Below are 26,917 nucleotides of genomic sequence, written 5' to 3' on the forward strand. Positions count from 1 at the left end.
TTTTTTTTGTCTTTTTTTTGAGGTGTTATTTTTTATGTTGCAATTAGCCTACTAACAATAACAGTATATGGATCATAATGGATGGCTAAAAAGGGCACTTGTTGCCTCCAATAATGGCCAAGGTGGTGTTTACCACTTAGGGATTTTTGGGTAAACAATTATTGATAAGTCTATTCATTAGCTTTGTAAAGTTTGTATGGAGCAAGGTAATGAGCTAAATATTGACCATTTAACTGGCTTCAATATACAAAAACACTTCAGGAATGCAGATCTCCTAAACATTAAAGAGTAACATAACAGATAGGTAGCTGATTGCACCGTGCACAGCACTATCAAACTTAGAAATCGTCCCTAGTAGCCCCAGTTGACGGTATATAAAAATGCGACACATATGAAACCTAATTTATTTTAGACTAACTTCTGCAGTTTAGAATGAACATGTATTAATGTAATGTTCTAATAACTGGAAAGTCGACAGATATTTATCTTGTGCAATAATTATCTATTAGTTGTGGCAAATTATTTTCTTTTCTTCGAATTTAAACTAGTCAAAGCGATGGCTGGTTGCTGACAACTTCTATGTGTATTTACTGTTGAGTATTTTTAATCAAGTATCATCAATTTGTTCTGAAAAATATAAAAAATGGATATAACTGAACTGATTAAAAAAGGGAGACGCTTGACAGATGGAAACTATTCGTGAGTATTTGGTCCCATGTTTTCTTTTATAAATGTGACAACAATTAATGAGATGACAACAATTCTTAATGACAACAATTCTTTATATCTACCTACTATATCAGATGTTTTTACCTTCTATCCTAACTGAAACTGCACTACCATACTACTAAACAGAAACTGTATATACATAGTATTGCCATGGAAGTGAACAATATCCTGTATTTTTTTAACCGCTTTACTTTTTTCAGGCCACGCAAGTTAATGCTGGTGATTTTGTTGGTGCTGGTGTTTTTCCTATATGCTGGCCCTTACATTCTCAGGACACTCTTTTCTACAAGGATGTCTCTCATCACAGGTATATATGAAGTACCGGTACCTAGTATTTAGTTCCTAACCTCTTTTATAAGTTTTATTCATGGTCATGGAAATTATCCTCAGTCAATAAGTGAAAGCTGGTGGTTGTTCTGCAATTGTACAGATATAGGTATATGGTAGGTATAAATAAATAAGTATGGTATGTATATATGGCAAAGATTGGTGATTCAAGGTAGTTTTACAAAACAGTATTTTTTTTATGTTTAATCCTATGACAGATGTAAGCTCAATTCAGATTGTGACTTTAGTCTCTGTGACTAAGCTGATATTATTTTTCAATGAACAGTAGCTTTTGTAAAAGATGAAGTGGTTCATTAATTTTAATGTGACACTTTTATGCTGGAAATACTTTTAAGAATTTGTCCTTATATTTATCATTATATCATTATGTATATCTGCTGTACAAAATTGTGATTTTTACTTGAACCTAATATTTAATTTGCTCAGAGTCGGCAACTGAGAGTGTTGCTTCCCGTGTTGCCCTGCATAAGTTGGCTCTTTCATCACTTGATGCTCACATATTGTACACCCAGCCTCCTGAATTACTGGAAACAACTATGCTGCGTCATGCACAAGGTCAGTAAATTGCTTTAACTTGGATGGAGTTAGTACCTTGGCATTGAAGCCTCTTGTTAGAGTGGTATACAGTCTAAAGGAGTAGACTGATTCAATTTATTTGCTGAAATAGTAAATTGATGGTCAAGGCTGCTGGTATAATTGTAAAACTACCGTATGTCATTGATGTTTAAAAAGAGATTGGATAATTGCTGCTGCCTGATAGCTAATGCTGTGATAATAATTTTTATTGATAATTTTCATTTGTTATATTGACTTTAAAACTTGCTACTGTGGTGGGTGCATTAAAGAAACTTTTATTAACTCATCAAATTGTTAGAGAAGAAGGTAGGGAGCAGGAAGGGGATTGAACCAAAAAAAGTGTGTCTTGAATTTTTCCCGTTGCTACCAACATTCACAATTAAGCATTCAAACAAGAAACCCAAGCCCATTAGCCATTGAGGTAGGTTTTGGTTGTGGTCCGGCATGTCAAATTACAGGATGTCTGTTGCACTAGCAAATTGTAGCCTCATGTTACTGGATGGATAAAATTAATAGAATGATCTGTAAGGGGAAAATTTAATTCTACCCAGGAATAATTCGTTTTTCATAAACTGTCAGATGGAAAGTTTATTTATGCACCCTGTATTATGAGCAGTTTGTCTTAATATCAGTTATCTGAACCCAGTTTCAGTCTGTAACTGCTTCATAATAATTGCATCTACATTTATTTGACAACTAAATAGGGTTGATATTCAATGCAATAAAAATCATTTGATTATTTTCCCTCTAGAGGCAGATGGCGATGTTGCTTCTCTTCCTGTGCAAAAGTTTATTCCATTCATTGGTAATGGATACATTGGGGTGTGGTGAGTGGATTATGCTTATCAAATAAATTGTTTGTGCTACTTCATTACCAAAATGATCTTCTAACTGAAAAAATAATGAATATTTTTTTTCAAGTTTGCAATGCAACTAATAATTATCAAATTCGATATCATTTTTAAAAATCAAATTCAATTAATTTTTATCTTTCTTAGACTAGAAGGTTTGGTCAAACCTTCTGGTCAAGTCTAGCCTTCTCATTTGGTCAAGCCAAATTTGGCTTCAGCATATTTTTTGTTTTATGATCTTTCAGACCATAGCCTACATATTAGGTACCTACCGGTATTTACTGTAACTCCATGCAAGGAAATGCATACAAATGTTCTAACAGTGTTATTTGGCACATAAGCAATTGAAAATATAATTGAATTTTAATTATTTTCTATATTTTACATGAAAAATGAAAAGTATAGTTAATCGCAATAATAATGTGGTCATTATATTAATTTCAATCATTTAAAGGTTGATCCTTAATGTCCTTAAGAATGTTTGTTTGAAAAACTGAAGCATTACGGTATAATCAGATTACTATTGTTATCAACAGGTTATCAGCATTGCAGCCATTGCTGAAACCTGACTCCTTGCCTCAAGAAAGTAAGCTCTACATAAGACATGGCCGAAACCTGGCCCTTCCAGTTCCATATGAGCCTCTGTTACGGATATATGTTGATGGTAAGTGATATCAAGATAATACATGTTATTACATTAAATGAAAGAGATATTGTGAAAGAGTTTCCAACGTTTTAGAGCAGTGGTTCCCAAAGTGGACGATTTCGCCCCCCTAGGGACGGTGGAAAGATTTTGGGGGGCGGTAAGGAAGAAAAGGGCGATAGGGGGGTGGTAGGGGGGGCGACAGTCCGAAATCGAAGTCAGAAGTTCCAACGTTTGTTTGACGATTTGTACACAACACGTACAGCACATCATGACTCCAATCGATGTTTTTTCAAACAGATCTGTTTTTAGCGCATTTTCTCATTTATGGAAAAAATGCACTATTGTGCTTGCCATGTCCGTCTGTCTGCCTGTCCGTCCGTCTGTCCGTGACCTCAAGTTTTCGTCGACGATAAAATGCGCTCTCTGTCACTCACTGCAGTGAGTACTGAGTTAAATTTTTTTTTAATTCTCCTGGGTTTACGTCTTGGACAAATTTACGGTCGGACTAGCGGCCGGTCTCACGTCCAATTTCTTAATTCAATGATCAAGGAATATCTCTCAAACTAATGAACTTAACTCGATGAATCTTGGTACACGTATTCATTACGACCTAACGGAAATGTTTAGCTCATGAAAAACTTTTTAAATTATGCCTTCATTTGTTTTTGCCATAGCTATATCGCAATACGGGCAAAATTCACAGTGATCAAGGAATTTCTTCCAAATTACTTAACATATTCGAAGGAAATTTTGAATTTACAACCCTAACTACCGAATGGTAATGTTTAGCTCGTGAAAATTCTTTCGATTGTGCATTGTTCCCGAGTTTTTTTCTTCATTTCACCTTCATTCATGATATAAACAGCAATACGTGCTTAAATTCGCAGTAATCAAGAAATTTTTTCCCAACCCTAACTACAAAATAGATATGAACGAAACTTAGTATTTAAATACCTAACCTCAGCAACGGTGATGTTTAGCTCGTTTCAATTTTTTTCAATTATGCCTTCGTTTGCGAGCTATCCGGCTATGCGTAAACGGCTCATGGTTAAAACGGCCGGTAGAAAAGCCGGTCGGTTGTCCTATATCTGTATAACCCGCGAACGAAAGCAAAATAGAAAAATTGTGACGAGCTAAACATCACCGTTGGGAGGTTAGGTATTTATATACAAAGTTTCGTTGAAATCTGTTCGGTAGTTTAGAAGAAATTTTTTGATCACCGCGAATTTAAGCGACAAATTACCCGGCGATACGGGCCGAATATAAGGAAGTGTAAAATCAAGAATGACTGTGAAATGAAAAAAAAAAATCGCAAACGAAGGTTAGTAAAAAAATTAAATCTAAAAAATCACCCTTTGGTAGTTAGGAATGTATATTCAAAATTTCGTTTAAATCTGTTCAGTAGTTCAAAAAAAATTCTTCGATCACTGTGAATATCGGCCTGCATCGCAATATAACTCACGAATGAAGGTGAAATTTAAAAAATTTTCGCGTGCTCAACATCACCGTTGGGTTCTGATGAGTACGTACATGTTCCAAGTTTCATTGCGCTGCGTACATTAGTTTGGGAGATATTGCATAATTGAATTTGGAGATTGGTCGTGAGACCGGCCGTAAATTTGCCCAAGAAGTCCTAGGTTTCTAGTGCCGAAACAGTTAAAACAGCTGAAAAACATATTGGTTCACTAAATGGGTTCTATTTGTTAAATACATATTTGTGTTTAACCTTCATCTTTTAAAATTGCAGCGTACTAAAGTACTAAATTTCAAGAAAGAGACGTATGTTTTTATACGTGTCTGTGGGGGGCGCTAGAAATTCAGAAGGAAGCCAAAGTGGGCGCCAGCTTGAAAAATTTGGGAACCACTGTTATAGAGTCTCCATTATAGGTACGTCCTGTTGCTGTTTCCATCTTGGTGTTCTTTTTAGAATACCTATTAAATTCATGCAATTGCACTTACTGTTTTAAATGATTGTACAAGACTGAGCAATATGGTACAAATACCCAATTTTTCACTGTAGGACCGTGCCACGCAGGTGGGCCGCTGCATTAGGCTGTAGTGACAACCTAAAGACAAATGATTATTCCCCACAAAGCAAATCATTCAACATACCTAACTGAGCAAATGCGTTATAAATGTACAATTTTTTTACTGTAAAACAATGCCTGGCAGGTGGGGTGCTGCATGAAGCTGTAGTGACAGACTACAGACAGGCGACGGTAGACAAGATACAAGCCTGGCGCATCGCGTCCTTTGCCACCAACCAGCGCTCAGCTGGTGAAGCGCAGCCACCAGTCTCGGGTAAACTGCCTCCCCATAGTGCTTCAAAATCTAGTTTTGTTTGTCAATAGTACCTAGTAATTCTTGGCAAGGGCACTGGCCATGTTCACAAAATATTCTCTTTTAAAATGTCAATATATTTGTTTTTATTTAGAAAGAGAAATGGCCATGAATTTATCTTAGTCGAAACGAGTAAAGATTATAGGTATCGGGCATTTTATTATTTGATTGTATGGTATCTACCTATATGAAACCCAGCTATTTGTGTGTGAATGTTCTTCGTTAAACCAGCGTTCCTGTTGCTAGGTCATCAACAATCAAATTAGCCTCATTATGGAATATTATCCTGGAGTTTATATGACCTTGCTAATAATTCATCATTAAAAGCCATGTTATGTGTGCAGCAAGCGACACTGAAGGTGGAGGCAACGTGGAAGTTACCCATAAGCTGCTCGCCCATCGCACTATACCATCTCTGCTGCTGCAGGATGTTGTGGTCGGTAGAATATTTCACAATGCACATACCTTCAGTAAAATTATTAAGCTCTTGAAACGAGTACAATCTGTGTATGACATTGGTGAAGTACAAATGATTAGCGAAGAACATTTGATTATTCAAGTATAAATGATATGTGAATTACAAATGAATTAAATGAGCATTGTTATGGATCATTTTTGTATGGTATCCAGCTCTTTGTGCTATAGCTTTCTCGTTGTTACTTGACTATTAGTGCGTCCTTGACTAGAATTTCATCTGATCTAGACTTAGGTTGCCCTCTTCACTGCCTTTACATTTTTTTTAATATCTCAGGTTATGAATCCAAATCCCGTGAGCGTCTTTGTCAGAATAACGCGGGCCGGAGAAAAGCATTGGAGCCACGTCTCCACCGACACATTCTCGTGAGTCTTTCATCAATGCTCCATGATTGCTATTTAAAGGCTTAGCCATTATTGCGCACACATGTATCTTGCTATTTTGATTGCTTGCTCATTATTCCGTTATTTCAAGCACTATTAGCTATTGCAGCTTATTCATTTCTATTATTTTGGGCATAACTTGCAACTCGACATCAAAACATTCTTAGGTTATTGTATGTTATTTATTAACTAACCCCCGTGACGACATTCAGGGTAGAGTCACCGCTCGGCATCAGTCAGCCCGGCCACGCGACGCGGCAGGAGTACAGCGTCGTTACGGGCACCGTCCCCGCGCCCGCGAGGCTCGCTCACCGCCACCAGCAGGCGTCCAATAAAGTCATCGTGGTCGCCGTCGCCACCCTCACACTGCCGCCTGTGCTTCAGGTGAGACTTGTGCCAGACTCCTATCCTCTGGGTGACTGGGTGAGACTTGTGCCACCCCATTTCTCCGGGTGAGACCTGTGCCACTCCTTTTCTCCAGATGAGACATGTGCTAGACTCCTTTCCTCCGTATGTGAACTTTGCCAGACTCCTTTCCTCCATATGAGAACTTTACCAGACTCCTTTCCTCCGTATGAGATTTATGCAACACTCCTACCAAGGGACACTTGTGCACCTATTGACGTCACAAATAAGTTTATTGCGCTCTGCAATGTTGTACTTGTGACAGACGCATCCTGTTGGTGCGGGATCTTCATGCGATCGATAGATATTTGGTGTTCAACGTGCGCGTTTAGTTGCACTTAAATCAACCTGATATGGATGACGTTTAGCATCAGCTCTGACCTAATGCACTTGCTGCACAACTACGAGGTGAATCGCATTTATTTTGATTTTGTGCTCTATAATTTTTGTATTAGCAATATTGTATTTGGTTGCCAGGTGGAGCCACGCATGTCAACGACTCTGCACGTGCTCACAGCCATCAACTATTCTGAGCCGATATTTCTGCAGGATTTACACGTCGCAACTAATGCTGCGCGACAAGCAGTCATTCAGGTCCGGTAACTGGTATTAATTATCATGTGTGTTCCAATAATCTGCTAATTACGTGGATTTAAAGGATATTTAAATGCAGTGGTTTAATAGGTAATTCATTTGTATCTAATCTGTAGCCGAATTACCCACTGTGCGAAATATTAATGTATGAGGGATGATTTTGTCAAAACGCGAAGTGGTTTCTATCTTCGATTGCTTGTATTTTCAAGCTCCTCTTCTAGTATTCATAGCGAAAACTTGTTTCTTCAATAGACGTGGTTAAAAATGACGAAAGGAAAAAGGTTCTCATGTTTCCTTCATGGTTTCCTTCAAAATTTCATGCTAACATCGTTCAGGTATTCAACTCTTAGTATTTCAGCTACCTCTACGCTATTCAACTTCAGATTCAGGTGAACCTGGAGCTGAATGAATGAATTCCATGAATTTAATATGCTAGAATTGAATGTTATTTATTTACTGAGCTTTCTAAAAAATGTTGTAATTTTCAGACCCTGCAATCAGCCGTGTCTGAAAGTTCCATTTCAAGTCTGGTGCGGAGCCACAGCGAGAGCTGGTCTGCTGTGTGGCGTTCCGGCGTTCATATCGAGACTTCCAGAGCTCAAGACTCTCTAAATGGCGACCTCATCAACGCTACCATATATAACGTGCTGAGTCAGGTGGGTACACGATTATTAAATGGCGACCTCATCAACGCTACCATTTATAACGTGCTGAGTCAGGTGGGTACACGATTATTAAATGGTGACCTCACCAACGCTACCTACCATTTATAATGTGCTGAGTCAGGTGGGTATACTAGTAATTTGGTGTTAAGTTGCTAGATGGGGCTGCTGCTTAACGAAAGGATTGGTAAATGTAACGATACAGCTGTAGCAATGCTGCCTCACCCCTGCAGTCAGTACCAGCGCAATAATGAAATGGTTAAGCTGTAGCAATGCTGCCTCACCCCTGCAGTCAGTACCAGCGCAATAATGAAATGGTTAAGCTGTAGCAATGCTGCCTCACCCTTGTGGTCAGTACCAGCGCAATAATGAAATGTTTAAGTTGTAGCAATGCTGCCTCAGCCTTGTGGTCAGTACCAGCGCAATAATGAAATGGTAAAGCTGTAGCAATGCTGTTTTACCCCTGCGGTCAGTACTAGCGCAATAGCAACGCTGAAACAATGCTACCTCACCCGCAGGTTCGAGCGCCGTTGCAGGAAACGTCGCTGCCGCCTCAGCAGTGGGCAGATCTCGCTCAGCAGCTCAGCCCCCGACGCAGTGAAGGCTGCTACCAGGGGCACCACACGCTGTAAGTTTTCTCGAAGTTCCACAACTTTACGCGCATAAACGCTGTTAGTTTTTACTGATTTTTTCACCAAGTTCTGTGAGTTTAGTTTATATTTGGCATTCGTGGAATGCCTTTAAACTCGGTACCGGTATTCATTTGACCGCATTATTTCTCTTTATGTATCCGGTTGCTATTTCTAAACATGTTTTGTGTCATGACACCCCTTTTATTTGATTTTATTTTCTATACCTACCAACTTAATTTCATGTTATTTATTTAATACATTATTTTCTGAATATGATGTTTCATATGAACTGCTGTGGCTTTAATTGCTATAGTTATGATGACAGCTTACGTTTATGATGCCATTGCAGTCAGGCGGAGAAGCTGTGGTCTCCCCTGACCACCATTGATGACGTGCAACAGACTGTGCAGGCATGGCTCATCACGCTCGAGAAGCAGGTACGTCTAACGTCACATTGAGTCACATCTGTGACGTGATCGATATCTAACGTCTCATTGATTGATATCTAGCGTCTCAAATTCGATATCTAACGTCTCATTGAGTCACATTTGTGACGTGTATCGCGTGTTTGGTCGCTGTCTCTTGTCTCAATGACCAACATTCATTTCATGACGGTTATCAAGTGTAGATATCTAATGTAATTCGATGACAACACTTGTGATATTGACATAGGTACTAATTACCATAATCTATACTCAGCCGCGTATTGTTCTGAAGTTTAGGCTTGTCTTGCACGAGGTTAATTTGTGTGCCCTGGTCACCATTGAGAACTTGGCAGGGATGTCACGGTCTCCTGCAAGCTGGGGCTGATGGCGTGCTACAGGCGATGCTGCTCAGCATGGGCGGACTATCCTTCCGTAACCTGCATCTCCAGATGAACACTCAAGCTAGTGACCTGCATCGTGATCTAACTTTCAGGTGCGTAGTTGTTCTTTTCGTAACCTGCATCTCCAGATGAACACTCAAGCTAGTGACCTGCATCGTGATCTAACTTTCAGGTGCGTAGTTGTTACCGTAGTTATTTTCGTAACCTGCATCTCCAGATGAACACTCAAGCTAGTGACCTGCATCGTGATATTACTTTCAGGTGCGTAGTTGTTACCTACCGTAGTTATTTTCGTAACCTGCATCTCCAGATGAACATTCAAGCTAGTGACCTGCATCGTGATCTAACTTTCAGGTGCGTGGTTGTTACTTAAGTACTATGCCGTGCTGTGCCAGATTCGTCATGCTAACGTCCCCTTATTATCTTAAAGAATCCATCGATAACTCATCGTTAAAGTTGAGCCGATAAATCACCCCAAATTCATCAGCGATTATCTTTCATGCCTAAGTTTCCATCTTTTTATGATGATAATATCTGTTGGATGAACTTGCAGGTGGAAAGATTATGTATTAGTGAAGGAAAGCAATATAATGAATATTAAATCGCATCATTTTGCCGCAGGCGCCTTTACTACGGCGTTGACGTTCATCTGAACTTGAGTGTGGAGGTGCAAGACCACGACTACAAGCCACTGCTGTGGCTGACGCTCGAGCAGCAACAGATGCCTGCCGATGCCAGCAATGACAGCAAAAACAGCGCTGTGGCTGGCATTATAAAACCTGGGAATTCGTTAGATTTTTTTAAATCTGATAAATCGATTGATGAAATATCGAAGGGGCTTTTCAGCAAAGAAGGAAGTCAGCACATCAACGTGAACTACATCTACATGCAGAGCTACGGGTACAGTGGCGTTGAGCTCTTGTCGAATGTTCCTGATGCCGACAGGCGAGCCCAAGGCCACCAGGCGGCGAGTGAGAGCTTCTATGCCTGCGATGGCGGCTGCCTCGACCCGCCTGTACAGCTGGGGTCAGTTTCTCATGCTCATTATTAATAGTTGTCAGTTTTCAGATAAATCAATTTTAGCCAACTGTGTTTTTTTATGGATTTATTTATTTTAGCATGCCGTGTTTTCCATTCTAATTTTACTGTCGAATTAGTACTCAATCTCGATGACTAACATGGGATTCGTTATTTGTATTATTTACTTTTATTTTATTCATTTTGTTTATGATATTATTTAATTTGTTTTGATGTCAATACAAAATTATTGTTGCTTCTTCGTAGGTATGATATGTCTAGCTACAATAACAACTGTCTGTGAAATTATATGATATAGCAAATAGTTTACTCACTAATGGTCGGTTTCCGGCAAGTTAAGGGATTCAAGCGTGAGGCATACCTAATCGATAAATATGAAACTTGAGCAAATGACCACTTGTAACTTAAACTCACAATTAACGTAAATGTATCCTGAACGACAGGAGGCAAGCACAGCCGTTCCCAGTGAAGCTGACTGAGCCCGTGACTGCGGTGCTGTACATCACGGCAGACAAGCAGCACATGGAGGAACTCAAGCATTCCATCCACGTCAAGGAGGTGGCCATAGGTCGGTCTTAGCGACTGTGGCAGCTGGGGTCTGGTTAATTCATTTGGTTGAATTATATTCAATATTAGTAGGGCTTCCATGCAGGAGTTTCAAACTCATTTCTGGATGAAAATAAATCAAAAATTAGGTAGGTATCTATGATAGCAAGTATCAAACTAAAATATTGGCTCAAAATAAACCAAAAATTGGCTAGGCATCCATACCAGCGAGTTTCAAACTTATTTATTGGCTAGAAGTAATTCCAAAATTAGCTTTACAGAGTGCACCTATGTCCTATCATTCAGCTACTAAGTATGCTTCATATTTGCAGTGAAAGAATGAACAAATTTCTATTTCACATTTCTGTTATAAGTATTAGTCTGTTAGTCTTTTTAAACTCTGTTTAAATCGTAAGTTCAAATAGTAATTAGTCTGTTTAAATCGCAAGTTCACCAAGAATTATCCAATTATCGCTTTCATTGAAGATAAGGAGAATTAATTAGGTGACTTCTTTACTTTTAATTTTGAATAAGACGATTTCTTTTTAAGTTGTTGACATATGTGTTTGCATTGCAGCGCCCGGTCATCACCAGTCGGTGATCGCGCTGCACCGGCACGGCCACAAGTGGGGGCGGTTACCCCCTCTCTTCTGGCTCTCGATCGCAGCCCTCATCGTAACGTTCCATCTGTTCCTTGTGAAGCTCGTCGTCAACGAGTACTGCTCAGGCGACGTGCGAGCGCGCTACAGGTATGCCAGCCGCTCACTCTACACGCTGCACCCTGACGACTCGCCATATTTCAAAAAGTCAGTGAAAAAAGGCGCTCGCTGATCACGCTACAAATTTGAGTGACTTGCTTTCGCTGGTACACAATTTTTTAGAGGATTAGGTGTGCAATTTGGGGTGCCTTTCATTTTCACTCGTCCACTTCATTACGCTGTTCCTATGGTGCATTATGATTTGGTTTTTATTATTTTGTGTGAGCTATTTAAGTTATTTTGAAATTGTTCATTGACACTTGTTTCATTGGTATTATTATCTACGCGTGTTTTTTTATTTCACACCCGATGTTTTATATCACTTTTTTGTACATTTTATAGTCTTCTATACCTCTGTCGTTGATATTGACACATATTTTCACTCTTTCATTTCCATTTGGTCTCTTTCATTTCCATTTACAAATGTCTGCCGCTAGGTATGAAACTTTATGACACATGAGAAATAATTAAACTTCTGTCAATTCAATATTCACATCGTTCTTGCCACCTGGCAGTTCAATTTTCACATGGATGTTGCCACCTGGCAATTCAATTTTCACATGGATGTTGCCTCCTGGCAATTCAATTTTCACATTGTTCTTGCCACCTGGCAATTCAATTTTCACTTGGTTGTTGCCTCCTGGCAATTCAATTTTCACATGGTGGTTCTTGCCCCCTGGCAAATCAATATTCACATGGTTCTTGCCACCTGGCAATTCAATTTTCACATGGTTTTTGCCTTCTGGCAAATCAATTTTCACATGGTTCTTGCCACCTGGCAATTCAATATTCACATGGTTCTTACCACCCGCACTCTCTTGCAAATCATATAACTTTCCACACACTTCCCTTTTGTCTTGGGTTACACGAGTTCTCCCTGTCATTATTTTATCTCGCCCTGATAGGTCCCGCCGCCTCTTACCGTGACACGACGCCCACAGTGATCGTTCGTAAACCCTCCTCCGCCCCCGCACGCAGACAGTGCCGCAATAGTAAGGTTCTTCTCGAGACAGCCTGTCGTTGCCAGCGAGCGCCGGTTACCTTCCAGCCAACGCCCTCATCGTGCTTGTAGCGCTCTGAAAAACTCCTTACAAACAAGGCTACTCGACGCTTTGTATTCGGAACTTGTCGCACTAATTTCGGAAGAATTTGTGATTAGTTCATTAGAGGAGAATTGATTCGGGTCGAGTTTGGTTTTTATTTAAATAATGGCTCATCAGCTTGAGGCTGATGTATAACGAATGATTACTTGCCTTTAGCTGCACGTGTGATGCATTTTGGTGTTGGGTTTCAATTATTGGTTTATTTGTATTCTGGTGATCTAAGCAAGACGAGAAGTGCTCAACCTGATTATCAAAAGTGTATAATAATGAACATTAATGCTGTACAGTATTTTCTTCTGAGCTAAGTATGATATTGGGAAGGCATGAATGATGCTTCATCGTATCAATCCTTGAGTTTCGGCGTGTGTCGAGTTATACAAATTTTTGTAAGATTGTCTCTATGCATGCTAGCGTGCATTCTGGACTGCTTGCTTGCGTGCATGTTAGACTCTTATATGCCAAATAAATTACGTTTACGCGGCATTTCTTTGGGAGTAATCACGACAATGTCGCAAATGTAATCTCCCATGCCTAGCGTTGCATGATTCCATGATAATTTGTTGCTTGAGGTCGATCAACACATTATAAACCTCTTACGTTTTAACCAATTACTTCACAGATAATCAGCTAGCTTGTCGAAATGACTTGTGATAAATGTTCGTCAGATCAACCTTCTTCTCTTAATTTTATGTACAGCTCGTGGTGATAGGAATGATTTGGCTAGTGAGTGCAGCTTTATTTATCTAACCTATATTTGCTGTTGAATTAATGAATGATGAATATAAATAAGTATATTTTTTAATCGCATGTGACTTAGAGACTAATCAGAAGCTTCATTCGTATGTTTCTTTCTACGTTTCTTTTGTCCCTGCATAAAAGGGGGTTCCAGCATCAACATCCTGAAAGTTAGCAAGATTGAGCCTCTAAAAGTCTAAACAAATGCACTGTTGCGGTGTTTATCGGATCTTTACAGGAAGCTGTCGGATTTCTGAGAGGACATTTCGTCGGAGCTTCCTTCTCACTCGCCCGGTCCATGCTGGTTTTGGGATTGTGGTGCGAGACACGCTGCTAAGCGCTTGTTATAATTATTATTTAACACATAATATAATTAAATTATTTTATCCTTCATTGGTAAATTATTTAAATTCAATTACCTAATTGTGCTTTCTATTATGCCCCTGATTAGGCAACTTGTGAGAGAAGCAATAACGGATATTTCGTTGTGATTTTATTTTTCTAGCTTCAAAAATCGAGGAAGGCAATCTGCATTTAGGACGTGTGATCGTCTGTGCTTCGAATGGATTTGCCTCGCACGTTAAGTTTGGGGTTTTCGGATGTCTTATTATTGCTGCTAATGTTGTATGTTCGTAATAATGCGAGCATATTCCACGAGATAGGGACTATCAGCTCTTAAACGTGTTGACTTTCCCCGCGCAGATAGTAGCGGCTTAAATTTAATCTCAGCCAAATTGCCGGCCGTTGTTGATGCTTGTAGATCTTCGCTTTGGTTTTATATAACCACATTTTTAAAGATTACTTAAGAAAGAATCATTTCACATTTAAACCTAAATCGTAGCTTTGGATGATCACTGATGCGTCCACCATTAACGGTCGATAGTTAGCGTTACTGATGCATCGCATTATGTTATCGGGCATTAATATCAGGCATTATCCGCGTTCTTATTGGTTTTTAGTAAACTGAAAAGGCCTATAGTTTCCTCCATCGTTGATGTTGCCGAACATAATGTTACTTATCTGCTATTAATTTGTACTAAACACGCAACTTGTTCTCGACATATTGTTTTAGGCAGAATTTGGCCATCATGCATTTCAGTGACTTGTTTATACAATTGTCTGCCCTGTTATGGCCACGGATATACTTTCTTTTTTTACTAACGCAATGAATATTGTATAATTCTTTGCTTTCTTGCATCTTTGTTTATAGTTATTTCTTAATTGTTTGGTTGTTTGATTTGTAAATATGAATTGTTTTGATCATATTCTACTGCTTGCGTGTCTATAGCGTGAGAAATTATCGCTGTTTCTACTTAAAAATCTTTAATCCGGGGGTTAATTCTTCTCGATTGCATTGAGGTGCAAGCATGACGAGTAAGGAAGCACAAGCATACATTCTATTTTAACATTAAGTATATTGAAATTAATTATTAATCTAACTGAGAAAATGCCTACAAATTTATCCCGCGCAAAAGATTTTGAAATGAAAGATATACATTTGTATGCTGTAAATTCTAAGGAAATGTGATTTGGAGTGTTATGAAATTCGTACGTTAGAACATAAAGATAGTATGTTTTTTGCTGATGGCACTACAAGAAGGAGGTATAAAAAACCGACCAAACTTGTAAAAAAAATGTCTTCAGTTTTGCGGAATTGTCAATTGTGATGAAGATATGAAGAAGGAAGGAGCTTAATTTCTCCCCGTAGAATTAGGATGATCTTTATATGGCCGTTGTCCTGGAGCCGTGCTATCAACACTCGCTTGAGTACACACAGCTGCCTAAGTGCACGTAGCGGCAGATTTCTCGACTGTGATTGGTGGATTTACTTCAAAAAGACGTCGGTGATTGGCTGACCGAGTTACGAATTCTCGAGTATTTTTGATATTGCGGCTCCTGGTCATCGTGCTCGTTGATGCTTCCACTAGTCTTAAGCTCTGTGTAGGATATTGTGTTACGTGTTAATGGCTATGCAGTGATGACGTCACCGTGTTCCATATGGGTGATGAAAGGGACCTGGACAATATAAGCACATTACGCTCCGTCATATGGCCTAAATTAATAACTACCTTGTAATTTCTTTTGTTGTGACGTCCAAAGTACTGCGCCAGGGGCATTAAGGTGATTAACCTTACTTATTCCGTCAACTTAATACAATGTACGTGTGTGGTCAATGGTTGCTGTTCTATTGTCTAGATATCATTATTGTTTGTGCTATTCCAACACGTGATAACGAATTAAATACATTTTAAACCCAATCGTGAATTTATTTAGCCAAGCTGCTGTTGCAATGTCGTTCTGTTGATAACCGTAATGTTTCAGAGCTCTTCCAGCTGATGTCAACGTGCTTTGCTAACGCTGTCAGTAAGCCTTTTGTCGGTTTAGCTCTCCGTATTTTAAATTTAAATTCTCAGGTGCGTCATTCGTTTCTTCAGCCAGAATTTGTGCTCAACTTTTCACCAACTAAATTACATATTCTTGTTGAGAGGGACTGTAAAAATTTTGAGGTTGGAATTGACGCGTTTTCATGCTGCACTCCAAGATGAGCCCATTTCTCTCATACATTTGCTTGGTAACCAGGTCTTTTAGACGAGCTGAATACGGAGAATAGGTATCATCACAGGATATTTTATTACCTCTTACAAGATTAGTTTAGTCGCTGTTACCAGGTTCCGCGACGGGATGGTACCAACTGATCGGAAGCGTGCCATCTAACTGTGAATTCATTAGCAATACTCAACAATTTATTCACGAATTAGGGAGTGAAATATGGTTTAAAATTTCACAACTTTAATTGGATAACATATCTAACAATTGGAGTCCACGATTGAAATGATTACATTAATGACTCGTGAATTGGGGGTAGGTACTTCATCCTGCCCCAGAGAACAAGGAACCAATAGCGCGGCTCATCCCCAACTGCGATATTAATAACATCCAAATTAATCAAATTAATTAATTAATCAACATCACGTCGGCGAAGAAGAATAAAAGATTTCATCTAAACCCTGGATAAACCCCCTTTATCTCTTAATTGAGAAACGCCACATGAAATTTGAGTTATAATAAACCATTTAAGCCGACAATTCACATATTTTAGTTCAACCTATGGATTAAAGTTAAAATTGTTCAAGAAAAAACTTAGAAACTATCACAAATTCACAGACCTTAGGATAGAAGACATCTTTTCGTTCATACTTTGAGCATTGAAAACATTCATGCAGACGCAAGAGGGGCTAAACAACAATGTTATGTTTCTTGAATTGGCAACGGGGGATTGGTGGCCGCGGGTGTCGGGTTCAGATAGTGGTGGCCGCGGGTGTCGGGTTCAGATAGTGGTGGCCGCGGATGTCGGGTTCAGATAGTGGTGGCCGCGGATGTCGGGTTCAGAAAGTGGTGGCCGCGGATGTCGGGTTCAGAAAGTGGTGGCCGCGGATGTCGGGTTCAGAAAGTGGTGGCCGAGGATGTCGGGTTCAGTTAGTGGTGGCCTCGGGTGATGGCTTCAGATAGTGGTGGCCGGTGGTGATTGTTTCAGATAGTGGTGGTCGCGGATGTCGGGTTAAGATAATGGCGGCTAAGATTTCGGGTTCAGATAATGGCGTAACGCTCATAGGTGGTAGTGACGGCCGTAGGTGTCGTGTTCAGATGGCGCTGGTGGCATCATCATCACAGGCTGAAGGTTCAAAGATTTCCTTGAAGCTGCCAGGCTGGCGCCGTCCGACATGAACGCACCGTTGCCAAGCTCACCTGCAAGACAAAATTTGTTCGGCACCGACATGCTACGACCAGGTGGGAACTAATGAACGGTACATCAGTACCACTGAGCCGGCTATCACTAGCACCGAGAGCCAACTATCATTAGCCCAGAGCGCCAATTATCACTAGCACCGACAGCCGACTATCACTAGCACTATTTGCGACAGAAAAGACACAATGTGACTGCACGCGACACAGGATAAGACCAGCATCAATGTCTTATTCCTCCTCTTCGATTGATTGAAATGTTGACGACTCATGGACCTGCTTAGTTGGGTCCAGCGAACAGGCATAACTTTTGCATAAGTATCGAGCATGGTAGATGAACCACTTTTATGTATCTCGGGCATGGTGTAGATGACGCACCTTTGTATATCTCAGGCACGACAAGTTGACCCACCTTTGTATATCTCGGGCGCGACAAGTTGACCCACCTTTGTATATCTCAGGCACATTAAGTTGACCCACCTTTGTACATCTCAGGCGCGACTAGTCGACCCACCTTTGTATATCTCAGGCGCGACTAGTCGACCCACCTTTGTATATTTCAGGCGTAGCATAGATGCTCTCCACGACGGGCTTGACGGTTCTGGTAGCGAGGACGAGGGCCAGCGCTGCTAGAACCACAGCGTCGAACACGCCTGTCAGATGTATCAAGGTTTTATCATACCGAAGTTCATTAATAAAGTGTTATGAGTTCATTAATAAAGTGTTATGATCGTAATAATACAGATCTGGTGTGTTAGCAACGCACATCTGCTACTCGTACGAACGTCTCGTACTCTCGCGAGGCTCGTAACGGACGCCGATACGAAAATTTTAGCATCAATGCCCCATCAATTATTCATCGAGGCCATTGCGGTAACTGAAATCTAACCAGCTGCTAAAATTTAAACTGCAATGAACAATAATAAAGGAAGGCTAATAGTTGGGTAACATTTTCCGGCTCTAGCCAACGTAAGAAACTATGATTGTCATCAAGATAATTCATACTTGAAAATCGACAGTACCTGACATTAACAACTTCAATATTTTTTAATTTTTCAAGAAAAAACTCGAGATCGATCATTTTGCATCCAAATTAAATGGAATAATCGACATATGATCAATATTTTCCACAAAACTCCCGAGAAAAATGTTGAGATCGATAATTATCGACTTAAGTAACAATTGTATGACACAATTATACATTACGTGATAGGAAATATTATGTATATTTAATTGGTAGAATAAAAATAAATAAGAATATCGTACCGATGATGGCGAGCACGTATGCCCAGCGGATGCTGCACTCGCCGACGTTGTACTGACGCGCCGTAGGCCCGCACAGATGACGTACCTCGCTGGTGTTGAACCCTAGCGGGTACACGCAGACTGCGGCGCCCAGCAGGCAACCTGCAATACCAGGCAGGTTAGGGCTGCCTCATGTGCACGCAGACTGCGGCGCCCAGCAGGCAACCTGCAACACCAGGCAGGTTAGGGCTGCCTCATGTACACGCAGACTGCGGCGCCCAGCAGGCAACCTGCAACACCAGGCAGGTTAGGGCTGCCACATGTACACGCAGACTGCGGCGCCCAGCAGGCAACCTGCAACACCAGGCAGGTTAGGGCCCGGCTGCCTCATGTACATGCAGACTGCGGCGCCCAGCAGGCAAGCAAACAATAAAAACGTTAGTTAGAGGCCACTGTTGCCAAGAGAGTGTGACTGGAAATTGAAAGCTTTATTGTATGAAAGATCAATAATAACAAAGTTAGTAATAGGAGGAGGCTGTCATGAATGTGGCTACGAATCGAAAGCTGGTACTAACAAAAGACTACTGTGAACAGAATGCTGCTACAAAGACGGCCCCTGCAGCACTCCAGTAAATGGAATGTTACCTCGAAGTGAACGCTGCTATTTGTAGAGAAACACTTTTGTATCGAAAGCTGATACCAAGAAAAGACTGCTGAGCAGAGAGAGGGGCTACTGCGGATAGAAGGCTAGATATACAAAGAGACGTGTGCTGTGAATTGAAAACGGCATCAATTGATCGCTTTTTCGATGAAACAGCCATGTTTTAAAGTTTGAAATTGAGATAAGCTTTCTCTTTGATAGCAACAGCTCGGAATAACAGCTATGAGGAATGGCTTACTCCTGCAGGATCAATTAAAGCTTGACCAGGGAATGTAGGACGGCGAAGACTCGCTCAACAAAACCGTTTCGGAACACACGGTGACCTCAAACTTGGCCAGTCTCCCGCGGCTAACTTCAACTGCGTGACCTAAACCCCCTTTTTCATCGTAAACCTCCGCCCTATCCTCCTAATTAAACCCACTCAAGCTTTAAACGAAGTAAACGAGTGGTTCGATGCGATTCTCTTGCAAAAATATGAAGACTTTTTTACGAAAAACAGCAGTAAATTTTGTTGTAAATATTGTACTATCTAGTCACGCCGCTTACACTGTTTCAGCAATCAGTATTAAACGTTCTTACTCACGACAAACAGCACAAAATATCCTTGAAATCGTGGTGACCAACAATCCGAATACGACAAAGAGCACCAAATATTCGTACACAGTTTTACGAACAGATGAAAGCTAAGGGTCTTTTATTGAAAACAAGTTCCACTGTTCCATCAGCTATAAAGTTATTCAATACATACCCGCCATGTTTTTTGATTATCTGAAGTCGCCACGAAATCTAACGAAGTTTAGATTTTGCTCTCGGATTGTGGAAATTAAATGGAGGTTTACGGGCCCAAAAAAAGTCGTGGAGTAAATTTGCATGGCGTATTAGTTTGTAGTCATAGTAAATGAAAGTACCGGCAGAGGATATCTCCTCGGAGGAAGAGAAGTGGTTACAAGCTTCCATAGGCAGTCGTCCCCATTCCACTTCTCTGTCTGCACGACGCAAGCTTCCTTCCAGACGACACGAGTGCATTCAGCAGCAACAAGACTTTCTAAAGTAAATGTATGTCTATGGAGTCCCGTCATGTAAAGTTTACCACGAAAAAATTGTACGAGCTATGAAGCAAGGCTTTCTATACCATAGCAGGAAGAACGATGCAAAAAAATAGGATTAGTTCAGTAGGAAAAGGAACGTATATTTGGTTTAAATAATCATGTTTGCTGTCATATTATATTCTAGTCTATTTTTGCCGCGTTATAACCACGAACGAAAAACAATCAACGAGCATAGATATTATAGATAATAACCACGTCCCAGCAAGGTTATAAATTGAACCTCGTACATGCTGAAACCACTAATTAACGTATATAGGGATCGTTATATATTATCGTTACAAATATAAAGTAGGGAGAATTATTGTCGTTACAAATATAAAGTAGAGAATAGGTCGAGGGGCTAACTGAACGACAAAACTCAAGTTGCAAGCATACAAATGACGTTATGTCATTGGCATCTTATGCATGTGAAATACGTGCGCTTGAGTTTAATTGGTAGGCATAATAAGTTAAGAGTTGCGACGCCGGCTGCGACCTGGTGACCTGCGGTGGCCGGAGCACCGTGACCTACATCGCACCACGTGGCCGCTGCTGCGCGATGGTGCGCGAGTGCGCGGCACGCACCACGGGATCACTGCTGCGCGGTGGTGCGCGGCACGCACCACGGGACCGCTGCTGCACGGTGGTGCAGGAGTGCATGGCACGCACCACGGGACCGCTGCTGCGCGGTGGTGCGCGAGTGCGCGGCACGCACCACGGGACCGCTGCTGCGCGGTGGTGCGCGAGTGCGCGACGATGATTTACACTCACCCGATAAATGCTACTCACCCTCGATGATTTGCACTCACTCGATGAATGCTACTCGATGATTTGCACTCACCCGATGAATGCTACTCACCCGCGATGATTTGCATCCAGCCGGCGATGTGGAAGACCGTGCTCGTCTTGAGGCACAAGAAGAGCGACATCGCTGACAGCGACAGCACAGACACCAGCAGCGCTAAGCCAACCAGCAACTGGGTCGTAAGAAAAAATTGTCTAATTAGAGTGAAGTTTGCTGTGTATTGCGACTTGCCGTTATTATTTCAACAGTCTTATTAACAAGAAACACTTTCAGATTATTGTATATTTCGTTTCATATACCTATATACAGTTACAAGGTATGAATGATACGCGACTGTGATGAATACAAGTACGGTAGTTTCTTAATTAGAGGCAGACATTATACCCTTGCTTCTTATTATCATCCATTTGCTGATAAAATATAGAATTATTATACGAGTTTAAGTAATGTACTGATGCAGCTGATGCTCGCGAGAATTACACTCTTGTACTTCTGCATAAGCAACGTCTAAAATTGAGCAAGAATTGTTATGCGAGAAATACAGGTAAGTTTCTTACACGAACCTTTGTTGGGAAATCGCTCGCCTCACGTAACTGCTCTCGCAGACGAAAATCAGTCGAGGATAGCAATTTCAGGATAAAATTCTCTTAGCACAGATAATTTTCTGGAAAAAGCATTGGACCGCTGAAATTATATATTTTTTTATAGTGAGAAGCAGTTTTAATTCGAATTCATGAACGGTGAAGGTAGAATAAAAATTTTCAAGATTTTTCTGTTGATGGAGAGGTAAACGCCTACCGGTATAGATATGTACTGATACCTTAAAAATTAGGCATTACAGTAACTTATTTCTCGCTAAGTTTATGTTGCCATCACTCAGAAAGACTGCCATAAAAGGGGTGTTGTTTATGGTGGCAACTTTTTGGACCAACTCCATAGTCTACAAGTGCGACATTTTTGGTAACTTGTTGATTATTTTAATATCATAAACCCCCTTCATTACCCCAACACTCACAAATGCTGTCTTAAAAGGCGTGTTGTTGACGATGCCGGGATTGGGAGAAGAGCCACCTCCTCCATCTGAACTGAAGAAGTTGAAGATATCTAGCAACTCTCCTGAACATATGACGTCATCGGGGGAGTTGTTTGGGTCAAGAGAGACGGTGGAGCACCAGCGCCATAAGCCGATGTGACCTGAAACGAACGAGCGAGACAAGCAATCAAAGGCACAGTCAGGATGATATTGGACGCGAACAAACTTATAAATAAATGATAAACACAGTTAACATGGCTGTGAACATGAACAAATGGAGAACTTGATGAGTAACAAAGTCAAGGTGACTGTAAACATGAACAAATGGAGAACTTGATGAGTAACAAAGTCAGGGTGACTGTAAACATGAACAAACGGAGAACTTGATGAGTAACAAAGTCAGGGTGACTGTAAACATGAACAAACGGAGAACTTGATGAGTAACAAACTCAGGGTGACTGTGAACATGAACAAATGGAGAACTTGATGAGTAACAAAGTCAGGGTGACTGTGAACATGAACAAATGGAGAACTTGATGAGTAACAAAGTCAGGGTGACTGTAGACATGAACAAACGGAAAGACCTGTGAGTAATCAAGCTAGTAAGCAGGTAATGAATGAATTTCATTTAGAGGAGATCACACCCATCAAAAGCAGGCGTGATAATTACAATATACAATATTATCTTTTACTATACTATATATTAATATTATATTATTATTATTAATATTATCTTTTACTGCTTGCGGATTTTAATAACAAAATACGTTAGATAGTTTAACTACGCTGCGTTCAAACAACATGACCTACACATTTCAAATTTTTAAGAGAAAAAAATAAACAAAGGATTAAATACTCAAACACACAAATAGATACAAAAAGATTGTTTGCACAGATACAAAGTACACGAACACATAAAAAATTTTCAGTACACAAACTGATCCCAGTCTGCGCTAGTGTGCGCGTCGCAAGTGCGCAGGCCTGGAAAGCCTTCCAATTGTCACAAATGAATTGATAACGTCTAAGCTGAGAAGCTGGTGCCGACTTCGCATTAAAGTTGCGATCAATAATTATTCAGGTTTAGGTTCGTCTTGTATAATTGGCATCTGATTACATCAATACTCCAGTCAACACAATGCATAAAAAATTTACGTCTGACGGGAAATAACACATTAAAAATTGAAAGTTTTCTTGGATTACCAAAATAAGTTCGTAAAACTATTCATGTAATAAGCAGAGCATAAAATTTTAAGTAAAGTTTTCCACAGGAAGAAAATAAGAAATTAGAGGTAAAATAATGAAGAAATAAAAATCATAAAATAAATAATGGACGTTTTACGGCCCAGGCGCCAAAGGTCATCAGCCCGGGTGAGAATAGTGGCAAGGTCAGAGCGCACGCTAAGAATGATTAGCTGCTGAATTGGTGATTAACTGCATGAATTGGTATACTGACCTTCCATGCACCTCACGCGGCGCCGTCATGGAAATATACTTTTCTTGTCAAAACCGTAGACAAAAAAAAGAATACTTTAATTATCAAAACTATACGTGGCTTGGCATAGAGAATCGGAACTAATTTACTAGATTTAGCTCAGAAATGCCAGTTCTGTGATAATTTTTGTTTTTGTGATGATGCAATTAAACTGGAATTAAAAATGCAAGATAAACTCTAAAAATGTGGTTTTATCGAGGCGTTCAGCCTGACGTGTGTCGTTCCGGTTTTCATATAGAATATTTTAGGAAACAAAGAGCTATTTAGAATTTATATGTTAATATTAGAACGTGCAACTTTTCAATATCATGATAGCTAGTCTATAATTGGCAATAGTGTCTATAAATAAAGAATTTTGCCAGTCACATGCACAAATATCGCTAGAAAAACGAGCGTACATTCCTTGTTTATACTAATTATTATTACCAACACTATATACTTAATTTAAATATAATGAGCACACTAAGGAGGAATTTCTTTCTGCAAAACTTTTTTTTTTAATTAATTCCTGAGAAGGCATTCGGAGGCGCAGGTAAGACGTCAAAGGTGACAATTTTACGTCACCAAGCTCAGTCCTCGACTAGGTTCCCTCAACAATGCCTCATTGTATCGAGTCGCCTGCAACGGATAGCGTAACGGTTGCCCAATTCTCACTGACACTCACCCGAATTTTTTTCAAGTCGACGGCAGACGAGAGAAAAAAATAGTTGTAGAGTACGGTATCAAGCATTGAAAATATGGAATTTATAGTTTTTTTCCGAGTGGACTGTAACAAATAAACAAAATTCATAAAATAGTTAATAAGGAATAAGCCCTAATTAATCACCTTAAAGACATAATTGTGTAATCTAATATTTACAGAGGCATAAACAACCAATATTCAAATTACTAACCTGGCCCAGTGTCGGTAGCTGTGCCGACCCAGTGTGGCTGCATGAACACCACAGCCACAATGATGGTGAAGCAGAGGGTGAAGACACACCACAACACACCCACAGCTCGGGCATGTCGGGTGAAACGACCTTGGGGTGAGCTGGGTGACACGGGCACACCTTTCCCCATTACTGATATAATACAGCAAGGATTTTCAGGTGCACGATGATCGAACGGTGAGCTTGTGAACTTTATACTTGGTAGTTATTCGGGAAGACGAATGTTGATAGAAAATACAGAGGGGGTAAATGTTTGTGTTCTCACGTTGGTTTCACGAAGCGAAAATGATTTGGAGCGCCTATAAAACTTGTACCTACCAAGTTTTATAGGTGAACAAGTGATTTAAAAAATTAAAAAATTCTTGAGGAACTTCAGAGGAAGCACGCAGAAGCTCTGATTTCTTTATAAATTATGGAACAAAGTTGCAGCTTGGGAGACCAAATATTTCGAGGGGGTTTATGTGGATTACAATATATGGTGTCAACTGGCTAGTAATGATCGGTATAATCAAGCGAGAACATGAAGATTTTAGAAGCAAGAGCAAAAAAGAAATAAGAGTAACTATATGTGAGGTGACTAGATATGGCGCGAAGAAATCAGCGAGATCGCGATATCAGTGTACCGGTATCGGGAAAAGAAAAAAGTTTCTTTTTCAGCATAAATATCCGTAAATATTTTCAAGCTCAAAACATTCTCTTGAAAAAGATTTATTATTTTAGTATTTTGAAGAATTTATATAGATGAATAATTTTTTCACAATAACAAATTGTCAATGCATACGTAGTTATTGTGTTATATTAATTACCGGTAACTCGCAATACCATTTCACTCTTCCACCGATTAGTTGGCATTATATTTTCAAATCAACTGTAAACAAAACGAAACGTTCATGAGCCATGAGACATTTAATCGTGAGCCGTGAGCCGCCTGGGCAACGCACTTGCAGGCAAACTGTCATAATAAAAGTGCAGGATAAAATCAAAACAACTGCACAAGAAATAAAAAAAAACAGACTTCCCACTTAAATTAAACTTCCATTATGTGTGAATTTCAAGAAAATGCTTACTGATTCATTGATACGAAAAAAAAACAATTCCAATGTCTTGGGTAGGAAAATTGTGTTGTTGGATTTATAAATCTGGCTCATGAGCAGAAAAAAATCTACACATGATACAGCGTTTACGTGAGCAATAAAATATTATGGGAAGAAACAGCTTCCTATAGTTTCGGCATAGCGTAAATACGGAGAGCTTGGCCTGTCAGAGAAAAATCTCGCCAGCCATGAAGTTCAGGCTTGAGTTGCCACTTTCTCCTAAGCGACTCCTTTTTTATCGCTTTATTCTTAACATTCACACGGCAAAAATAGCCGAACTAACCATGAGCATTGAGCCAAAGCACGCAATTCTTTATTGAGAGATTCCTTATTGTTTAGAATAAATCTGAAAGCTGTTGCTTGAGCATTTCGAGAAGTGGTTCACCTCAAACAATAAGCAAATTTACCACGCATGAATCTCAGCAAAAGTGTCGCTGATCCGAGAATGACGATGCTATGTTTTATGTCTGCAGAATAGTAAACATCATAATTTAGTTAAAAATTATTTTAATAAAAAACTCGGAAGCTTGGGACTCGAATTTAGAGAAGAATAAATCGTGTAATTCAATACTTGCGTATTGCGTGCAATTCACTACTTGCGTATCGCGTGTAATTCAATACTTGCGTATCGCGTGCAATTCAATACTTGCGTATCGCGTGCAATTCAATACTTGCGTATCGCGTGCAATTCAATACTTGCGTATCGCGTGCAATACAATACTTGCGTAGCGCGTGTAATTCAATACTTGCGTATCGCGTGTAATTCAATACTTGCGTATCGCGTGCAATTTAATACTTGCGTATCGCGTGCAATACAATACTTGCGTAGCGCGTGTAATTCAATACTTGCGTATCGCGTGTAATTCAATACTTGCGTATCGCGTGCAATTTAATACTTGCGTATCGCGTGCAATACAATACTTGCGTAGCGCGTGTAATTCAATACTTGCGTATCGCGTGTAATTCAATACTTGCGTAGCGCGTGTAATTCAATACTTGCGTATCGCGTGCAATTCAATACTTGCGTACGGTATCGTGTGCAATTCAATACTTGCGTATCGCGTGTAATTCAATACTTGCGCATCGCGTGCAATTCAATACTTGCGTATCGCGTGCAATTTAATACTTGCGTACAGCGTGTAATTCAATACTACTAGCATATTGCGTCTAGCAGTT

At 40.0% G+C, this 26,917-nt stretch overlaps 2 protein-coding genes across 2 annotated transcripts; one reads left to right on the forward strand and one right to left on the reverse strand.

Annotated features, from left to right (window-relative positions):
- Nucleotides 1–476: 476 nt before the first annotated feature.
- LOC108680636 (uncharacterized protein KIAA2013 homolog) lies at nt 477–15,905 on the forward strand. The gene is made up of 18 exons (XM_047882763.1): nt 477–699; nt 930–1,036; nt 1,504–1,632; nt 2,405–2,480; nt 3,041–3,168; nt 5,323–5,451; nt 5,835–5,926; nt 6,242–6,333; nt 6,561–6,732; nt 7,231–7,347; nt 7,836–8,003; nt 8,528–8,637; nt 8,991–9,078; nt 9,420–9,559; nt 10,089–10,493; nt 10,949–11,073; nt 11,629–11,857; nt 12,715–15,905. Exons 1-18 carry the CDS (start codon nt 644–646, stop codon nt 12,734–12,736), a joined length of 2,385 nt encoding a protein of 794 aa, XP_047738719.1. The 5' UTR covers nt 477–643; the 3' UTR covers nt 12,737–15,905.
- Nucleotides 15,906–16,759: 854 nt separating this feature from the next.
- On the reverse strand, nt 16,760–25,314 carry LOC108680647 (LHFPL tetraspan subfamily member 5 protein). The gene is made up of 7 exons (XM_047882762.1): nt 24,609–25,314; nt 22,206–22,384; nt 21,245–21,362; nt 18,658–18,798; nt 17,940–18,044; nt 17,247–17,394; nt 16,760–16,986 (listed from the first exon to the last, which is right to left on the reverse strand). The coding sequence occupies exons 1-6, from the start codon at nt 24,775–24,777 to the stop codon at nt 17,255–17,257; spliced, it is 852 nt and encodes a 283-aa protein (XP_047738718.1). The 5' UTR covers nt 24,778–25,314; the 3' UTR covers nt 16,760–16,986; nt 17,247–17,254.
- Nucleotides 25,315–26,917: the final 1,603 nt, after the last annotated feature.

Source organism: Hyalella azteca, unplaced genomic scaffold, assembly GCF_000764305.2.
Source record: "Hyalella azteca isolate HAZT.00-mixed unplaced genomic scaffold, Hazt_2.0.2 contig11274, whole genome shotgun sequence".
In the NCBI taxonomy this organism is placed as follows: Eukaryota; Metazoa; Arthropoda; class Malacostraca; order Amphipoda; family Hyalellidae; genus Hyalella; species Hyalella azteca.

What these genes read in the sequence shown, in the direction of transcription:
- LOC108680636 (XM_047882763.1), top strand. Translation starts at nt 644, where the DNA reads ATGGATATAACTGAACTGATTAAAAAAGGGAGACGCTTGACAGATGGA. An exon ending in TCCACCGACACATTCTCGTG is followed by an intron (nt 6,334 to 6,560) that starts AGTCTTTCATCA and finishes GACGACATTCAG; the next exon opens with GGTAGAGTCACCGCTCGGCA. An exon ending in TACCAGGGGCACCACACGCT is followed by an intron (nt 8,638 to 8,990) that starts GTAAGTTTTCTC and finishes ATGCCATTGCAG; the next exon opens with TCAGGCGGAGAAGCTGTGGT.
- LOC108680647 (XM_047882762.1), bottom strand. Translation starts at nt 24,777, where the DNA reads ATGGGGAAAGGTGTGCCCGTGTCACCCAGCTCACCCCAAGGTCGTTTC. An exon ending in AGCTACCGACACTGGGCCAG is followed by an intron (nt 22,385 to 24,608) that starts GTTAGTAATTTG and finishes CGTTCGTTTCAG; the next exon opens with GTCACATCGGCTTATGGCGC. An exon ending in CTGGATGCAAATCATCGCGG is followed by an intron (nt 18,799 to 21,244) that starts GTGAGTAGCATT and finishes CTGGTATTGCAG; the next exon opens with GTTGCCTGCTGGGCGCCGCA.